Below are 18,240 nucleotides of genomic sequence, written 5' to 3'. Positions count from 1 at the left end.
GCTGGCGCCTTACTCTTTTGAGCCACAGGCACCGTCCTGCCCAGCTATTTTTAAACTTTTGCCAGGGCTGGGTGCAGTGGCTCATGCCTGTAATCCTAGCATTCTGGGAGTCTGAGGCGGGTGGATTGCCTGAGCTCAGGAATTTGAGACCAACCTAAGCCAAAGTGAGATCTCATCTCTAAAAAAAAATAGCTGGGCATTGTGGTGGGCACCTGTAGTCCCAGCTACTTGGGAGGCTGAGGCAAGAGAACCACTTGAGGCCAAGAGTTTGAGGTTGCTGTGAGCTATGATGCCATGGCATTCTACCAAGGGAGACAATGTGAGATACTGTCTCAAAAAAAAAAAAAAAACTTTTGGCAGATATAGAATCTTACTATGTTGCACAGGCTGGTGTGAAACTCCCAGTTTCAAGCAATCCTCCTGTGTCAGCCTCCCAAAGTGCTGGGATTACAGGTGTGAGCCATTGCACCTGCCAGGCTTGTCAATGTTTTTAATTAAAGATATATTATTTCAGGCCAGGCGCAGTGGCTCACGCCTGTAATCCTAGCACTCTGGGAGGCCAAGGCAGGTAGATCACCTGAGTTCATGAGTTTGAGACCAGCCTGAGTAAGAGCAAAGCCCCTTCTCTAAAAAAAAAATGCCAGGCCTGGGTGGCACCTGTGGCTAAGTGGGTAGGGTGCCAGCCCCATATACCAAAGGTGGCGGTTCAAACCCAGCCCCAGCCAAAACTGCAACAAAAAAATAGACGAGCATTGTGGAGGATGCCTGTAGTCTCAGCTACTTCGGAGGCTGAGGCAAGAGAATCGCTTAAGCCCAGGGGTTGTAGGTTACTGTGAGCTGTGAAACGATAGCACTCTACCTAGGGCAATAAAGTGAGACTCTGTCTCTAAAAAAAAAAAAAAAAAGTCAACAAAAAAATAAGTAGGCATTGTGGCAGGCACCTGTAGTCTCAGCTACTTGGGAGGCTGAGGCAAGAGAATTGCCAAGAGTTTAAGGTTGCTGTGGGCTGTGACTCCACAGCACTCTACGGAGGGTGAAATAGTGAGACACTCAAAAAAAGTTTGCCCTTGCTGATATCTCCCAGTCTAGGCGCTGGGTACCTGTCGCTTTTTGCTCTCCACATCCCCATGTGGTCTCTTGCTCCACCATTTTCTGCCTCCAGGGCAGGGACCACCCATATCTATGCTTCTCCAGACTGCACAGTGGGGTACCTCAGTGCTCTCTGGAACAAGCCCAGAATTCCCCATTCTCTCAGTCCTTTCTGAATCACCTGATGCAACACCCCCTCCCCCTTGGCCCAGGCATCTAATGAACCACCAAATCCTACCCATTCCCTTACCTGGAGCACACCCTCCACCCCACTCCATCTGTTTCTTCTGGTCACACTCCCACCCCAGAGTCTCCCCTCCTTCACTCTGTGCAGTTCCCAGAGTAATCTAAAGTCATAACTCTGCTTAAGGAGGCCCTTGCTGCTAACACATGTAGGCTCCACCTCCTGAGCAGAAGCCCAGTGCCCTGTCTGTGGGTCTGTAAGGCCCCAGCCTGCCTGTTCAGGCTCAGCTTCCACAGCCCACCCTGCTCTGGGCACCTCACCCAAAACAACAAAATGGAGCTAGTTTGGCTCTCACAAAACCACTCAAGTTATTATTCCCTGAGCCTGGAAGGATTTCCTTCCACCACCCCCATGTCACTCCTTCCTACCACCCATTTAGCAGTCCTACTGCTGTGGTTACTGTACCTAGTGAGGCTGAGTTCTGTGCCAGCTACAAGGCAAAGAGCTTTGTACACATTATCTCGGGTGGCCTTCACCAGAACCACATTCAATGGTCATTGTTCTCTCTGTTCTATAGCTGAGGGAACAAGGTATAGAGATGATAAACCTGCTGCAGATCACACAGGTAGGTCATACAGTTGGGTCTGGAAAGGTTTGGCATGGAAGACCAGGCTGTATCCCAGAGCCTGGAGTCAGACTGGGTTTCTCTGCCCAGGTGTGGTGTCCGGTGCTTAGCACTTTCCACAGGCTGTTGTGAGCTTCTGTAGTTTGTCTCCATGGCTGGGAGCTTCTCTGGAGAAGGAACCAGGTGGCCCATGTCTGGACCCCCAGGCAAGCCTCCCTAGCACAAGGCCTGGGATGGACGAAGCTGATTGAGAGTAGGGGAAACCTGCTTCTCTTTGTCCTCCCTGCTCTAGAGTTCCTTGTACCATGTACCTTCCACTGCTATCCTCCTGTAGACTCTGCTTGCTGAGGGCCACTCAAGGGCTGAGCAGGGTGGGGTCTGATCCTTGTGATTCCTGGCTTATAGTCAGGGAAGAAGAGGGGTTTCTTAGTTCTTACTGCATCCATTGTTCAGGACCCCAGCAATGCCTTGACCTGTGGAGCCTTGTTGCAGATACCGCCAGGGCCTGTGATCATTCTTGGCTTATGTCTATCCTACACTGGTCAGTCTCCCTCCTCTAATCTACTCTTATCTTGTTGTGTTTCTGTTCCTGCTGGGACATGGACCCTCTAGTTGTTACTGGGACATGGCAGCCATATAGCCTGGTTGTCTGGAACAGCCCCCATTTGTTCATGATGTTCCAGTGCAATTAATAATGTTTCCTTCTGGGGTGGCACCTGTGGCTCAAAGGGTAGGATGCTGGCCCCATATGCCAGAGGTGGTGGGTTCAAATCCAATCCTGGCCAAAAAAAACCCCCTGCAAATAATAATAATAATAATATTCCCTTCTACTCTGAAAAGTGTCCTAGTGGGACAATTACATTCGATGGTCACTCCACACCAGGGTCCACTGGCCCAGGTCTTCTTCCAGCCTGTCATTAACATGCTTATGGCCCTCAGCAGGCCATTTAACCTTTCTGGGACCTTGTTTTCCCATCTAAAAAATAGAGACCAGGCTCTTTGGAGTATCTCTGAGAGGCTCTAAGGGTCAGCCTTAGTTCAGTGATACCAGCCCTCTGGCCAAGGAGAGCATATAGGATATGGGGTATGAACTGACCTCTCGCTGTGTGGGGAATCATGCAGGGAATCTACAGAGTCGTGGTAGGGTAGCACAGCTGCCCTGTGCCGCTCCTCCAGGCTGTAGGCTGCTGCCCGCCGGGCCCGGGCCTCCACACAGGCTGGGCTGTTGCACTTGCTGGTGCCCACTGATGACAGCATGATGCCTGACTGGGAGTCGGAGGTCAGGCTCTCAGAACGTTCCAGGCTCCACGTGTGGCTCTCATGTCTGGGAAAGCCAGATAGGGGCAGGTGAGATGTCAGGAAGGGGCAGAGTGGCCCAGCAGGTATGGTCCCATGGCCACCCCTCCCTGGTTCTTCTTCCCATCTCAAGCTCCCTCAGTTCGCTGCCCTTGTCTGCTCTGGGCTGATGTAGAGTACTCCACTCTGATATTGGGAGAGGGAGGGCTGGGGTCTTGTGCCATGCCACAGCCCCTTCCTTTCCTTCCTGCAACCAGCCCTTCCCTAGCCTTGCCCCAGAGCACCTGTTTTGGACGCTGCCACCCCCACAGTCCTTTGCCACCCCTCTCAGGAGCCCAGCCCCAGTGGTCAATATGTGATGGCTCTGACTACTCCACAGTGCTCCCCAGGGAAGAAAGGAGCCAATCATGTTATTTCCTGAGCTGTATAAGCCTTTGTGCTGTGTGGAAAGGTCTCTCCAGTTCTGGAGAGAAGGCTAAGGTGGATTATGATTCATGTGGCAAACTCAGGAAAGGGTATTGAAAGGCTCTAGAAGTCTAAATAGTGAGGCATGTTATGCCAGGTAGAGTATAGGCATCTATAAGTTCCTGTGGGTCTTGGTGGTACCCACCTGTGGCTGGAGGTGGGTGTGGCTGTGGAACAATGGTGAGAAGGAGAACAGGAGTGGCTCCCGGAGAAGGTGGTCTCAGTTTCTCTCCTGATGACATGATCTGTCGCCGGCACGTTCTTGGAGATATACTGAAACAGAGAGTTGGGTGGGAGTTAGTGACAGGGGACCAGATTGGCTGACCCTCTTTTCTGTGAGAATGGAGAATTGATGTGCATTAAGCTCCAGGTTGGGGGTGTCCACTGGATGAGAAGTGACTTGATGTTGGGGCAGTGAGGGCACTAGCAAATCATCCCTCACCCTTTCTATGGAAGTGGGCAGAGCAAGGCCAGCCATCCTGGTGAGGCAATGTCCAGCAGGCAAGGCTGGTCATGGGATGGGCTGGCTGCTGCCCTAGCTCATCCTTTGCAGGGGCAAAAGAAGGCTGGCTGTCCACTGAGGGCTGAGAAGTGGGGTGGGAATACCACTCACGTCTGCCATCTGGATCTCCTCAGGGTCCAGCCGGGGGTGGCTGGGCCCATTGGCCAAGCTCCGGTTCTGGTGGGCTGGACACATGTTCTGCCGAAGGTGGTTGTGCATTTGCTTCCGCTGTTTTCTGCACAAGGAAAGGATGGGTAAGCTGGCATGCTCTCCCTCCACCCCCCAATGGATGAATTTGCCTGGCTGTCCCTCCAGGGAAACTACTTTGTCTCTGCCCCAGACTGTTGTGGCTACTGCTCTTCCCTGTGCTGAAGCTTCCCCTACACCATTGCTACTGTCCTGAATCCAGGACCTGAGCATCATCATGGTAATGAGCTTTGGCTCTGCCCAGGGAGTAGAAGTCCACTGGTTTCCAGCTGTGTAACCCTGGGCACATTACTTAAGCTCTCCATGTTTCACTTTCTTCATCTGTACAACAGGGGAATCATTTACCCATCTCAGAGACCGTTGGTAGTTAAAAGTATATAAAATATTCAAGCACAGTGCTGACTCACTTCCTCTTCCTTCCTTCATTCATTTGGTATTTACTGAGTTTTAACTTTGTTCCAGATACTGTTTTGGAGCATAAAAGACAGGCAGAACCCCCACCTTTATTGAAGTCTGGGGGCCAGTAGGGAAGGCAGATGATAAACACAAAAACAAAAAAATGAACTAGATACTTTGAGTAAAATGCTATGAAGAAAATAAAACAGGGTGCTGTGGGTAGGGAGCCAGGACCCATGGGAATACTTTACACTGGCACTTATTACTCAATTTGTTTTCTAATCAACAAATCTAATCACACCATTCCCTGTTTGAAACTCTTCTTTTCCCTCAGCGTCTCTTTTCCCTCCCTGTCCCTCTCTCTTGCTGTCCTCCCCACCCCAGCTCGCTGCATTCTCGGTGAGCTTATTTCGGGTCCTTCATAGTGGTCTGCCCTCTTTGCTGTCAGGGCCTCTGCATGTGCTGGTCCCTTCATCTAGATTACTTTCTTTTCCCTTCACCTGGCAACTCCTGCTAACTCCTGCTTATCCCTCGGGCCCTAGCCTAAATGCTGCTTTCTCAGGGAAACCCCTTCTGCCCTCCAGACTAGGTAACTTACTTCTGAAATGTGTTCCATGAAACTGGAATGCTTACTCAGAACAATAACTATATGTGTGGGGCAGAGCCTAGTGTCCAGCAGGCACTGAATGAATGATTTCTGAACATATGAGTAAACACAGTGGGATTTAGAATAGGGGCTTGCTTTTTCTTGAATTCTTGGACCAAATTTTTCCTCTTGGGTCCAGTTTCCTCCTTTGGGCTCTTTGAGCCCTACATCCTTCCTTCCCCTACTCTAGGCTTTCTGGTCCTGAACTCATCCAAGATAAGGCCAATAGGGCCTTAGGTTCCACAGATGGGGGCAACAAAAGTCAAGACCAGAGGCTCAGTCCCTGAAATGGTGGCTGTGTCCAGACTCCTGTTTTCCAGGTATGAACAGATGTGACAAACCTATCATCTTTTTGCACTTCACTCTACAGCCTTTATTGGGCTCCCACTGTCTGCAGGATAAATCTAGATTCCCTAGTTTGGCATTCAAGGCCCCATGCTGCCCTTTAAGACCCAGAGGACCATGGACTCATGCCCCTCTTTTTTCTGACCCCAGTCCCCACTCTGGGCTGCTCATGTCCCTGGAACACAGCTGATCCTCATTTATGTGGAATTTCGCTTGCATTATTTTACCTGAACAGGCCAGCTCTCTTTTCTGCCCATTTAGTCTCCTTGTCCTGAGGTTCTGTCCCAGCCTCTCCTCTGCTCTGACACCTTCTCTGTCCTCTTGTCTCAACTGGTCCCAAGCTGAGGTCAGGCTAGGGCCTTTTGAGGGGGTCTGTGTTTCCTCTGAGAAGGAATGAAGCCTTCTCTGTGCTTTCCTCTCTGCCCTGCCCCCACCCCCAACAGTGCCCCATGTGTCTGAGAGGGCACATGCTTATACTCAGGTCCTCACAGTCTCCTCTGGGGTGCATGCCAGGGTCACTCCTGTGAGGACTCAGAGCAGTTCATCAGTGTCCTTTAGGTCACATGGGAGGTAGATTTGAGTCCAGATTTCTCTTTTTCCAAAGTCTTTCTCTGTTGCCTGGGATAGAGCCCCACGGCCTCATCCTAGCTCACAGCAACTGCAAACTCCTGGGCTCAAGCCTCCCAAGTAGCTGGGACTATAGGTGCTGGCCACAACGCCTGGCTAATTTTTTCTATTTTTAGTAGAGATGGGATGTTGGGGTCTAACTTTGCTCAGGCTGGTCTCGAATTCCTGAGCTCAAGGGATCCTCCCACCTGATCTCCTAGAGTGCTAGGATTACAGGAGTGAGCCACCATGCCTGGTCCATGGCCAACCTTTGTTCAGCCCTCTGGGGCCTATGTTGCCACCTCTGCTTCTGCTCTTGGGTCTAGCCCATTGGCTTTACACCAGCTGCAGAGGTCCTTGCAGGGGAAGTTGGATGTAGGAGGGGCTGAGGCCAGGCACAGTGGAGTAGTAGGGGAGAGCCTATGTTCACATGACCACAGTCCCTTGGTGTAGCCTAGTCTCAGTCTGAGTGCCTGATACTCACTTGGTTTTGCAGTAGGCTACCACACAGACGATGCCCACAACCAGTAGAGCCACGCAGATGCCAGTGATAGTCAGGACCCTCTTCTGGTACAGCTCTTCAGCTTCTGCAGAGGCAGGGCAGACATGAGGGGCAGAGCCAGAGGCAGACCCCGTGGGGATAATGGTGCAGAATCCGCTCCCCCTAAACCTCGGGCTCTTTTCAGCTTGGGCCCTGCCCAGCTCCTGTCCAATTCTTTCCTCCCCCATTTGCCCCACCCCCGGATGCTCTGCATTGCTTTCCACTTCCCCTCCAACTCCCACCCACCCATGGATCTGGTCACACACAATTCCCCCTGAGTTCACCTTCCCAAGCCCCATGCCTGCCCAGAGCACATGAATGGAGGATGCAGGGGAAGAAGGGGGATGGAGTGAAGTTGAAACTCCTGAGGCTGTAGAGCAGGGGAGGGCAGCCCAGCTTGGTCAGCAATCCTGTCCTGCTCCACTGTGGCCTGGCATGGGCAAAGAACCTTGGTGGGCCAAGGGGAGTTTTCTTCAAGGCAGTAAACATGTAGCCCCTGGGCAAAGACCTGGCTCAGTCACCTCAGCTTCCCTAAGAAGGTGGAGAGTGGCTTGTTCTGGGCTGGTGACAGGACATCAGATCCAGGGCCAGGAGCAGGGACAGAGAAATCCAGGCCCATGGAAGGAGTGTGGGAGAAAGGCCTTTGTTTATCCCTGCAGCCTGGTCAGGGTGTGCCCCTGGTCCCTTCTAACCTTCCCATATCTGCTTGTGAGAACCCACCAGTGGCAGCACAGACCCCTGGAATCTAGGGCAGTCCTTGTGGACACCTCCTGCCCTTCCTGAGGAGCTGAGCTAGACTGGGCTTCAAAGTTTTCTGAAAGGCCTGACTATCCTCTCTACCCTCTACTGCTTGTTAGGGCAACCTCTACTTTCCTGAACACAGAATTCCAGAAGGAAGAAAAGAAAATAGGTGATAGTGCTAGCCATAGTCAAAGCTATAGCCCAGGGACCCTTCTGCCCACCTGCACCTGCTGGTTGGTCCTGTCACCTTGCCCCCTCCTCCCAGTTCAGGGATAAGTGGACTCCATGCCTTGGTGGAGCCCTGGAAAATGTCCCTAACCTGTTGGGCTTGTGGCATCTCCTGTGACAAAGATATACACACTAGCAAATGCCCAGGGGTACAGACCCTCTAGACCAGCGGTTCTCAACCTGTGGGTCATGACCCCTTTGTAACAATTAAAATACATTGTGGCATTAGGAAGGTTGAGAACCACTGCTCTAGACATACCTATATTTGTAACTGCTCACCCAGACTCCTAGACCCCTTCACAAAGAGACATTCTCACACAGTGTACCTGCACACACATACTCATGCCCACTGACACAGTCAGGTGGGCTCTTGCACAATTAGACCTCTGCCCTAGGTCCCCAGCTCTTGGCTCTGTGCCCACAGCCCTGACTTTAGTTCTTGTGCCAAGTCCTGGGGCCCACTGCTTCTTTCTCAGTTGGGTCCCTCCTTCTGGGGCCCATCCCCCATAAGCTTTTGGGTGTTTCTTCTCTCCTGGGGTTCCTCCTACTTCACTGGCTGACCTCAGGTTTCTTTCTTTTCACCACCCGCCCTCTCTCCCTTTGTGATCTCATTCAGACACAGACTTTACACACCATCTATATGCAGACACTCAAAGCTGTATCACCTGCTGACTTCTTCCTGCACTCCACATTCATGTACCCAAGGGCCGTGGCCAAACTGAATCACTGCTTCCCATCCTCTTTCCAAACTGCTCCCCTACTCCTTCCAGCTCATGAATATAACACTACCTTTCCTACTGCTAGGGCCCTTGATCAAGTGTCCTCAAATCAAACTATGGCCCATGGGCCACATGCGCCCCCCCCCCCCAAGGACATTTACCTGGCCCGCCAGGTGTTTTTGCTGCTGCTGCCTGTCCTGCTTAGCAGCTGACTCATCACGGGGCCTGCAGTCCAGCCCTCCAACAATCTGAGGGACAGTGAACTGGCCCCCTGTTTAAAAAGTTTGAGGACCCCTGCCCTAGATCTTGGAACCATTCTTGATTACTCCTTTTCTTCCCACCTACCCTGATACCTGATCCATCTGCAAGTTCTGTCAGATGGATCTGGATCTGACTGTGTCTTACATGCTTCCAACTCAATCCAAGGAGGTGACTGCCTCTTAGCTGGAGATGGTCATCTTCTGATGGGTCTTTCTGTTTTTACTCTTCTCTACCCTGGCCCTAGCCCCAGGCTACTGTCCACTCAAAGTTACCTTTATATTTATAAATGTATACTTTATACATTTGTGTATAAAGTAAATGTATACTTTAATATTTATAAATGTAGCTTTGGGTGTAAATGTATACTTTAATTTAAAGGAGATTATTTTACTACCCTGCTTAGAAACACTCAATAGCTTCCCACTGCAATTCAAATATAATCCAAAGCCTGCCATGGACTCTGGGGCCCCAGGTTATCTGGTCCCAGCCTTCCTTTTGCATCTCATCTGTGGTCCTCTCACCTGCGTCTGCTGTGCTCTGGAGTTGCTGGCAGTCTTTCTGAACAGAGCAAACTCACTCCGACCATAAGATCCCCATGCTTGCAGGGCCTCTGCTTTCCATAGTTCCCCTGTCATTTGCAGGCTGGCTGCTTTCCATCAAATCTTAGCCCAATGCCACCTGCTCAAATGGCCTTTCCATGAACACTGAGCTACAGTAGCCCCTCCTTCCTCTAGCACTATCCTATTACCTCATTTTACTTTCTGTACCACACTTGTGGCCACCTGACATCTTTCCTCTTTTTTTATTCTCTGTCTTACCTGTGTCTGTTCAGGAGGGCAGAGACTCTGTATTTGGTAAAGTCTGGTGTTCAGCAGATATTTGTTGCATGGGTGAGTGAGTTACAGACTATCTTTACAGACATCCCCACACCGTACACTCACACTCACCTCTGCACACAACAGTTTCAACTGCACAGTGCTCCACTGCCCTCCTCCCCCTGTATTCATACCCTGACCTGAGAGACCTCACAGGTATATACATTTTTATCCCCAACATTTATACACATATCTGAAGAGTCACCCCTGCCCTGCCACAATCACAGATCCTTCACAAATACCTGTCCTCTCATGCTGTACAGTCAGCAGATATACTCTTACACACAGACTTTAAGCTCTATATTCTACTGAGGACAGCAGATAGGGGCTAGGTAATGGGGAACTAGGGCCTCCCCAAACCAGCCATGAGAATAGCCTTTGTATAACTGCAGGCTCTGTACCATGTCTAAGATCCCACCCCCCAAAAGCTTCTGCCCTTTGAGCCCCTATGTCTCTCCCCCCATGTCTCATATGTAATATGTCTGGACACTTGAGGCCAGGGAGGAGCCTCTCAGCACAAACAGCTGGAAACACCAATTCCGCAAAGTCCCTTCCAGCCCAAGGAGTCTTCTAGGAACCAAAGTGCAGTAGCAGCAGGTGGCAGGGAGTGGGGGGGGGGCATGTTTAAGATTCTGAGCTGGGGACAAGGGGCAGGCAGTAGAGGCCAGCCCAATCCTGACCCTTGCTGGTCTTGACTACAGATGCACACATGTGCCATCATGGGGATGGATCATAGAGGGAGTGACAGCTTCAAGCAGATGGTAAAGCCTGGCAGACAGACACAAGGCAGGGGCAGAGACAGACGGGGAGTTATCAGCTACCAGCCTGGTGCAGCATGAAAGGTGATGGAAATGGAAATGGAGAAGAAAAGAGGATTAAAGTCAGATGGAAAGGGATGCCTCTCTGCATAATGCTCCAAATGCTCCCGTTGTTTCTGGACACTGGTCCTTTGAGAGACCATGTTCACGTATGGGGTCTGTCTCTTGTCTGGCTGCCTGCTGGGCTGGACACAGAAGGGGGCCCTGCTCTGTGAGGCCTCCTGGTAATAGATGTCCCCTATGCAACTGGGGGCCACAGTCTGACTCCTGGGGGTACCCTGCTATTCACAAGCTTCTCTTGTCTGCCCCCTGATCAATATAGTTTGTGATAGGACATCTTGATGGGGCTAGGGGGATTTTTGGAACCATCCCTTTTCCATTTTTTGGAAAGGAAACCAAACATTCAGCACACATGGTGTCAGAGACTGTGGAGAGGGACTGTGCAGATGGCGCTGAGTGAAACACAGAGGTTCCGTACCCTTTAATTCAAATCCAAGGTGCTCTGGCAGTGCAGAAGAGAGGTGGGTCGGAGAGGGAAGGGGTGGAGGGAGAGAGATACAGGTAGAGAGAAGTGGGAGGGGGCAGGGGAGAGAAAGATAGAAACGTTGGTCAGGACTCCTCAGACACCGGGCAGCCAGCCTGTGAGGTGAAAGCAGGTTAGTAGTGTCCCCTCCCAGCCTCCTGAGCTCCTTCCCTGGCTCCCAGTCCCCAAGGCCCCAAGAAGGGTAGAAAGAGGAAATGTTAGAATCAGCAGGCAGGGCAGGTTCTTTAGAGATGAACTGTGGGGTTAGTACCTAGTGAGGAGGCAGAGGCGCAAGAGTCAGTTGGCAGATGTTCCCCAAGAGGGAAGGGCAAGTGGGGGCAGGGTCTGTGGAGCCCCCTTCTCCTCCTCCCAGCGTCAGCACCAGGCCTTCAGTATCCTCAAGCCCTCCTGCAGACATCTTGCCCAGCCCTTAGTTCACTCATGGGGCCCTTTTTTTCTGTTCAGATTGAGGACATGAGGTTCCCAGACCAGCCCCATGTCCCTGCTCTGCCCCATAGGTCCAGTTTGCCTGCCCATCTACCTGAGCATGAGGGCAGCTTGGAGCTTGTGGGGAAGAAGGAGCAGGGACAGGAGGAGCTCCAGGCAACTGGTCACTTCTCCACTTGACATCCCCAACACCTTAGGAGACTACAGGGCTGAACCATGGGGCCTGACCCTGATTTCACTACTTAGAATAAACTATAGCTCAGAGAAAGGCGAGTAGGTTCACTTGTGGGACATCTGAACTCAAACAGTGGGCAAATTACCCCAGGAAGTGGGGTCATGTTATGAATGTGTGATTTCAGGGCCCTGTGAGGCAGACACCTATGCCATTGAGGGGTGAGATGAAAGGGCCTTGACTCAAGGGTCAGCTCTGCACCTGACTTGCTATGTGATCCCAAGTGATATCCACCCTAGAGAGGTTTCAGTTTCTTATGTGTTGAATAGGGATCAAGCCTGGGGCATGGAATCCTGGGAATTTTGCAAACTGGTTGAACTTCCACATCATCTAGACCAACAGAATCAGACTCGGGTAGGAATCCAGAAATCTTAACTGTGTTTTTAAGAAACTCACTTACCATTCTAACATAGCAGCCAGCACCTGTCTGCAGGCCTTGAGTCTCAATTTGGTCCCTAGTTTGCTATGTGGATGTGAGTAAGTCATCGTCTCTGTTTCCTCATCTGTCCTCTGTCCTTCCCCTAGCTGAACCTCTGCACAGCTCGGGGAAGATGTGAGCCTGGATAGCACAAGTTCAGCACCTATGCAAGGGCCTTGCTCCTGCCAGCCTGGATCTGCTCCCTCTCTGGCTTCCCTGTCTGCACAATCAGCTCCCCTAGATCCACAATGGGTGTGAAATTGTGCCTGATGCTCTCACTTGCCTCAGAGGAAAGAGAGCCCAGGACAATCAGCAGGAAGTTCTGTGCATTATCCACCCCTGATCTCTCATTTGCTTCCTAATATGGATTCCAGAGGGTTCTGCATTTGGAGAAGGGAAGGAGAGTAGGGAACTCTGAGCCAGGGACCAAGATGGCTCTGACTGAAAGAGCCCTGAGGAAGCTTCTGGGCTTTGATCCCCTAGTTCCAAGCAGAGACCACACCAATGGAGCATTAATTACAGCCCTTCCAAACACACGCCCTTCTTGCACTCCTGTTAAGCCCAAGTGATCTTGAATTTTTGGTTTCTTTTCAGTTTAGCTCTGACTTGCTGGAGGTGGGAAAAAGTTGCCACAAGTAAAGCCTGTCCATTCTTCTCCAGGGTCTTGCAGGGCTGGCCAGCTGGGCTGAGCAGACAGTACAAACTTTATAATTCTCAAAAGGCCTAGGGCAATTCTTACTAAGTAGTTAATCCTGTGGCCTAGGGGCCCTTTAGGCAGCTGGAGAGAGCTCACATTGTTTGGATATCTAGCCATGCTCCCCCGAGAGCGAATAGTCCAGCTGGATCATAGTGTCTGGAACCAGGTTTATAGAGCTGCTCTGGGCCCCACTTTTGACAAGGTGGTTATGTTAGATGAGGCAGCTGGGACATAGTGGTGCTAGGACACTTTCTCGAGGTCACCCAGCAAATTAGCGGCAGAAGGCAGGCTGGGGGCCAGGTCTCTGGTCTACTGGGGCTAAGCCATGGCTATTCTTATCCATTGAGTCTCTGTGTAGGCTTGAGGAAAATGACCATTTGGAGAAATGAGCAGGGCTCCCAAAGCCTTCAGAGTTTTCTTCTGTATTACTCCTTTAGAAACCAAATAGTAGCAGCAGCAAAAGCTTCTGGGGCTCTTGATTGGCCTCCTCTTTGAGTCAAAGGCCAGTATTACTTAGGGTGGACCAGTGGTGGCTGGCATGATTGGCAAGGTCACTGGGGGCTTGGCCAGTGACCAGATAGGCAGCATGGGTTGGATTCTGAGGCGCCAATGGCTGTTTCTGCCTCCTTATTTTCATTGGCTGCCACTCAGCAAGGTTGGAGTGACACTGCTAACTCACTAGAAGGTCCTATTAGCCAGAAATTTATACACTGATGCGTAACCATGGCAACCTGATGTTGTACTCCCAACAGGGCCAGGCTTATCAGACAATATGCAAAGTCTTCATCCTGGACACATGTCATGACACCCAATCATAGGGTGTCCAGCGAGGGGCAGTGATGTGTGTACAGGTGTGAGCATGTGTCCCTGTGTATGCATGTGTGCATGCAGGCATATGTGCCCACAGGTTTGCTCATGTGTGCAGGTGTGTAAACACACGTGTGTTTCTGTGCTTGCCTGTGCAGGCATGTGTGCTCTTTTACATGGTGGCATAGCAGATGGACAAGCTTTAACTCTTGGGGAGTGGAAGGGGTGTCAGAGGAAAGAGAAGCTGCAAAGGACTATTGTGGTCACAGACTATTTCCTTGGTCTCTGCAAATGGTAACTTGGTCTAGATGCCATCTGTGCAGGCTGGGAAGGTCTGAGAGTCAGACTGTAGGAGTGATGCTGCCCCCCCCCCCATGCCAGTCAGAGCTGGGAGAGGTACTAAACTGCATCCCGCAATGGCAAGCTCTCTGCTAATCCCTGTACAGGCAGCACTTCATTTCATCCTCACAACACCCTACAGCATAAATGCTATCCATCTCCATTTTACAGGTGAGAAAACAAATTTAGAGAGGTTAAAGGAGGCCCCAGGTCTAGTAAACTCAGCAGCCAGCATTTCTATTCAGGTCTATTTGAATCTGAAGCCTGAACACTTAAATAGTACTTCATACTACCTTGTCAGCAATTATATGCTAAGAGCAGTGCATGAACTGCTCTCTGGGAAAGGGCCTAAAGAGCAGGAATGCCTTACAGAAAGGTAACAGTCCTGATATGGGTGACACTAGGCAGGAAGGCCTGGGAGGCCTTTGCAGGCTCTTTTCTGGGTTCTTAAGGTCCTGCTGACCCATCCAGCAGAGTTGAGCTGAAAGCTGAAGCAGCCCAGCTGGCAGGGAGGCCGTGGATAGTGGCCGAGTTCCTGAGGCTTAGCTGCTCAGATTCAGGACAGGATGGGGCTCCCTGTCCAGAGCAGTCCCATGAGCCTGGGAATCTCTTGGCAGAAAGGAGCATGACCCCACTGCCTCTCCTACCTGGCCCACAACTCCACATGGCTTCTCTGCCTTCACCAGAGGCCCCACCTTACAATCCTCCATGAGGGGCTGAACATGACTCTAAAATTCTTTCAGAGCCTGGGTTCTAGAGAATTCTGTTGGGTCATACATCCTGTCCACCATCTCTGTCCTTATCATCATAGTCTTCCTCTATGGTCTCAAATAATAGGGGCCTAGTGAGAGCACTGTCTTCCATACTCTATTAAGATAGTTGGCTGTCTGGGCTGACCAGTCCCCACCCCTGGAAGCCTCTACACTCCTGCTAGGTTAGGGTGGGGAGTAATTTCTGGGCTTTTGTGCTGTGATCTGAGGACAGCTGGGAAAAGCTCATTTCTCCACTCTGAGACCCAAGCCTCCACCTCCTCTTCTGTGAGGGATACCTAAATTATCCCCTGGGCCCCACCTCTGGCATTTCCTGAGTTCTACCTCCTAACATCCAGGTATGATGTGGACCCTCTGGTTCCTAACTCCTCATGGGTCCCAACTGTCCTCCTTGGAGAGAAGGAGGTAGAGAGTGGGCTAGGCAGTGCCCCAGCTTTTCTGCCGGATGGGTGACAAGGAGCAGGCCTTGCTGGCCAACAGACCACCGGGCTTCAAAGGGAACTATGGCTTTTTGCTCTCCTCTACCTCCACCTGGTGGTACTTTGTGGAACTACTCAAATAAAACACTCCACAAAAAAAAAAAGAAAAAAACCAAAAAAAAAACCAAAAAAAAAAAAAAAAACACTCCACAATTAGGGCTGCATCCTTGGGCAACAGGGCTCACTTTTTTTTTTTTTTTCCCTTAGTGAACTGTGTAAACCAGAAAGTTTCAACCACAGGAACAAAAGAAGAAAAAATCCCAGATGAGGATTCAGACCAGTGAGATCCTGAAGAGAGTCACCAATTATCCCTGAGTCCTCATTTCCTCGTCTTTCAGTATCTGCAACTCCCCACCCCCACCCCATCCTATAGTCACATAAATGTCTCTGGCATCCATGGAAACCATTGCTTTGGGTCCTGTTCTCCCTCAATCCCTTTTCCTCCCCTCCCCCACCACCAGTTTCCAAACCTGAAAACAAACAAACTCTGGCCAGATTGGAAGACAGGTTTTCTGAGAACTTTTTTTCTCTCTCTCAAAACACACCAGCACGCACAGGCATACACTCACTGCCCGGCCCCATCAGCAGCTGGCACCCTCAAACAGCCTTCAGAGGCAGGTGAAGGTTCTGCAAATGCTTCTTCCCCTCTGGCCAGGCTGCCTGACCCCAGAAGCTGGGAAGAGGCCTGAGCGTGGCCCTGGCTGCTGCAGAGAGAACTCAGCATTACTGTGCCCAGGTGGTCCAGCTGACCTATGGAGGTGGGGGTGCCAGGGGGTGTATTGGTCTCCTCTGCACAGGCTTCTGGTGAGCACTGAGGACCGAGAGGAGATGAGGACACCTCCCCACTTCCCTCCCCAGTTTTGCTAAGCAAGGCCCCATCCCTCCCACAGGGGGAGACTGTCAGTCACCAGGGAAGAGAAGAAATAGAAGAAAGAGACATACTGGAGAAGTTGACCATTGCGAACTGCTGACACCTGTCCCCGGTGTATCCCACAGGACACCTACCAAAAGAAAGAAAACCAGAAAGAGAGAGCCAGGATAGCAAGACATAGGCATTGCAACACCCCGGCACGGGCTCCTGCCAATGCCAGCTGGGTTCCTTGCCACCGTTACCATTTGTACTGGCCTTGCCACTCTGCCCCTTACCTGCAGCCCTGAACTTTAAACCCAAGGATTAGGCCAAAAATGAAAAACAAAGCAAAACAAAACAAAACAAAACAAAAGAACTAACAAACCAAAATACAAAAAAGAAAAGAGAAACAAAACAAAACAGCCAAAGATCAAAACAACCAACACCCCTGGCCCTATGTCCTACATTGGGGAGACTGCACCCGGAAGCTTTCTAAGGAGGAGGGACTTGTGTTTGTATCTTCAAACATACTTTGCTTAGGATCTGGCATGTACAATCGCAAAGGCAGTTTCTCCAAACATCTCTGTCCGAAGAATCCGTTTGGACATCTGGAGAAGGAAAAGGGGAAAAATCACAGAACAAACTGGCATCATCCACGAGGCTAAGGTTAGAAATCAAAGTGCACAGTGATGAATGAGAAAAACCAAGTCAGGCACTTGGGGTCACACTTGTAGCTGAAGGGGCTGGAGTTGGGGCTGGGTGGAGGGCTCGGAAATCTTCTTAAACATCTCTCTAATAGATGTGGCTCCATGGGTGGTGGGGAAGGTGGGGTGGGGCAGGGAGGAGGATGATTCAGGGAAGTGGGGTGGGGGAAGATGGGAAGTCCTACTGGCCATTGAGATTTTCTTTCTTACCTGCCTGTGCCCCATGAAGCCAGAGCTATAGCCCTTTGGTGCCAGGCAGTCAGCTGGCAGGGTGCTGGGAGCCTTGAGGAATACCAAATTCTTGCCAAGCCCTACCAAAGGGTTCTATCCCTGGCCCTGGGCAGGTTTTCTCCTCCATGAAATAACCCCCAGAAAGCTCAAAGGAGAACTCTGGATTGGTGTTCCTAGCCTGTGTGTCCGTGACACCTAGGAGATGTTTTATCTATTCTTTCAAAGAGGGTTCTGTGGCCAAATAAGTTTAGGAAATCCATTCCCAGGGCTTCTTGTAGAGTTGTAGTATATATTATTAGCATATGAAAAGCTCAAAAAAGTTTTATAGGAGAAAACAGCTGAACTTTCCAGTACATCCTAAGTGTATTTGACCATGGAAGCTGTTTTTGATGAATCTTTGTAGGATATGGTTTGAGAAAGCTTTCCTAGAGCAATATTATGTGGGAAAAGCTTAGTAGGGAAAGGGGAAAGGTCAGCATCCCAAAGCTGGCCTTCCTGACACTAGGTGCAGGGACTCTTAGATGGTAAGAATCACAATGAGGGTTATAGCAGGCTCACTGGGGCACCCTGGAAGTCTGTTGCAATTTAGGGGCCTACTGGCAGCCAGCCTGGGAAACCCTGCCCTTTCCTGGTGACCTGCTTCTCCACTGCCTGACTGCCCTGGATCTCATCCTCCCATCCTGCCTTGCTTGCCTGCTCTCATCTCCCTGACCTTGTCATTACCCCCAAGATACATTTCCTTCTGCTCTCTGGGTGCCACCTCTCTCCTTAGGTAAATCTCAGTCTTGCAGATTTCTGGGAGAAATGCCTGGCCCTGTACCCTCTTCTGAACCCCAGTAAGGCCAGTGGCCTAAGAAAAAACTTACAGACAGGGCAGACTGACCCCTTCCTACCATCTCCCTGCTTAGAGATGCTTCTACATTGCCTCTGCCTCTTCTTCCTTAGGAAACTAGGTAAGGCCATCACCAGAGTTCCCTTCAGTAATAGGTTACTGTTCAACAAAAATTAATCTAAACTTCCTCCAGAGGTAAGTGTTCTCTACCTGGTAGGATTCCAGTATGTACCAACCATCAGTCAGCTCTTGGGCATCTAGTGGGTGGTGGATACTTATGAAAACCCTGTAGCCTCAGATCTAGAGGAGTGGGGAATGGGAGTAGTGGATGAGCAGAGAGTTGGGTTTTTTTTTTTTTTTTTTTGAG

At 50.7% G+C, this 18,240-nt stretch overlaps 1 protein-coding gene across 1 annotated transcript in view; it reads right to left on the bottom strand.

The window, feature by feature from the left end:
• Positions 1-18,240, bottom strand: part of NRG2 (neuregulin 2) — a 257,452-nt gene that overhangs the window by 1,724 nt on the left and 237,488 nt on the right. Inside the window, exons 6-11 of the mRNA XM_012807018.1 lie at positions 16,199-16,257; positions 11,023-11,046; positions 6,846-6,948; positions 4,273-4,396; positions 3,805-3,932; positions 2,995-3,222 (exon numbers count right to left, since the gene is read on the bottom strand). Coding sequence (XP_012662472.1) covers positions 2,995-3,222; positions 3,805-3,932; positions 4,273-4,396; positions 6,846-6,948; positions 11,023-11,046; positions 16,199-16,257 — 666 coding nt within the window. The remainder of the gene's footprint in view (positions 1-2,994; positions 3,223-3,804; positions 3,933-4,272; positions 4,397-6,845; positions 6,949-11,022; positions 11,047-16,198; positions 16,258-18,240) is intronic.

This window comes from Otolemur garnettii, unplaced genomic scaffold (assembly GCF_000181295.1).
Source record: "Otolemur garnettii isolate 467f Iridium unplaced genomic scaffold, OtoGar3 scaffold00003, whole genome shotgun sequence".
In the NCBI taxonomy this organism is placed as follows: domain Eukaryota; kingdom Metazoa; phylum Chordata; class Mammalia; order Primates; family Galagidae; genus Otolemur; species Otolemur garnettii.
Note: the sequence above shows the minus strand (reverse complement) of the source record. Positions and strands in the feature narration are given on the sequence as shown.